General features: G+C 44.4%; 1 protein-coding gene across 1 annotated transcript in view; it reads left to right on the forward strand.

The window, feature by feature from the left end:
• Positions 1 to 72: 72 nt before the first annotated feature.
• Positions 73 to 973, forward strand: part of zanl (zonadhesin, like) — a gene marked incomplete at its 5' end in the record, with an annotated part of 6526 nt that continues 5625 nt past the window's right edge. Inside the window, one exon of the mRNA XM_023405357.2 lies at positions 73 to 249. Within this exon, the coding sequence (XP_023261125.2) occupies positions 73 to 249 (177 nt within the window). The remainder of the gene's footprint in view (positions 250 to 973) is intronic.

Genomic DNA, 973 nt, shown 5'->3' on the forward strand with positions numbered 1-973 from the left:
CGAACACCCCCCCCCCCCCCCCCCCCCCCCCCTCTGTCTCTCTGTGTGTGCATCAGAGATCATTCTGCCCAGCACCTACAAGAACTCCGTCAGAGGCTTGTGTGGAAATTACGACGGCATCACCAGGAATGAGTACATGAAGCCTGACGGGAGGGTGGTCAGGAACCTGAACGAGTTCGGAGAGAGCTGGAGGGTCACTGATCGCCAGGCTGGACTGAAGAGCTACGACCTCCCTCACACAGTCCATAGGTAGGACCGCAACCGGGGTCACCGCCTTAACTCTAAACACAGTCTCTGTATATACACATTTATATAACTCAAAAGGGTTCACTGACTTTTCTGCCACTGTAAGTGCGCTTTAATTTTTCAGCATCTATATGTTGGGCCTGTAAAAACCCAGAGCAGTTTTTATGAAATAGAACTATTTGTGTTATCATCACTGTTTCAGCTTGAGACCTTGGTTTTCCCAGTGCTCCCAGCTCTTATATAACATATAATAGTTTTTTATCAACACATGCTACTGATGAGTACTAAGGTAAAGGAGATGCCGGCACACACTTGAATAGTCTTGATATTTAATATGGGGCAAACAACCAAGAGGTTTCAGCTGTAAACATCATCAGCGTATGAAACAGTGGTAAATCAGACAATCTGTATATATATAAACAGCAGAGGTTAGAACATGACTGGTTGATGAAGCGCGACTGCGAATGAACCACCAGAGGGGGAGTGGCTGTACGAGATCAACACCAGAACAGCAAATTAGACATTCAAGAACAAACTCTTATATAAACCTCCACCATCTCACGGCTTTACAATCCGAAACTTAGAGGAAAAGGCTGTCTTAGAGAACATCCAAACTATCCAGTATATAAAGGCTTGAGGATGTACAGCACACAAAGGGTAGAGGAAGAAATTTTGAGTCTATATGACTTTATTTACCAAACTAGTTACCCCAGAAAACAAGTAGAAT

Source organism: Seriola lalandi, unplaced genomic scaffold, assembly GCF_002814215.2.
Source record: "Seriola lalandi dorsalis isolate HSWRI2012SDOR001 ecotype SW California unplaced genomic scaffold, Sedor1 jcf7180002054275, whole genome shotgun sequence".
NCBI lineage: Eukaryota > Metazoa > Chordata > Actinopteri > Carangiformes > Carangidae > Seriola > Seriola lalandi.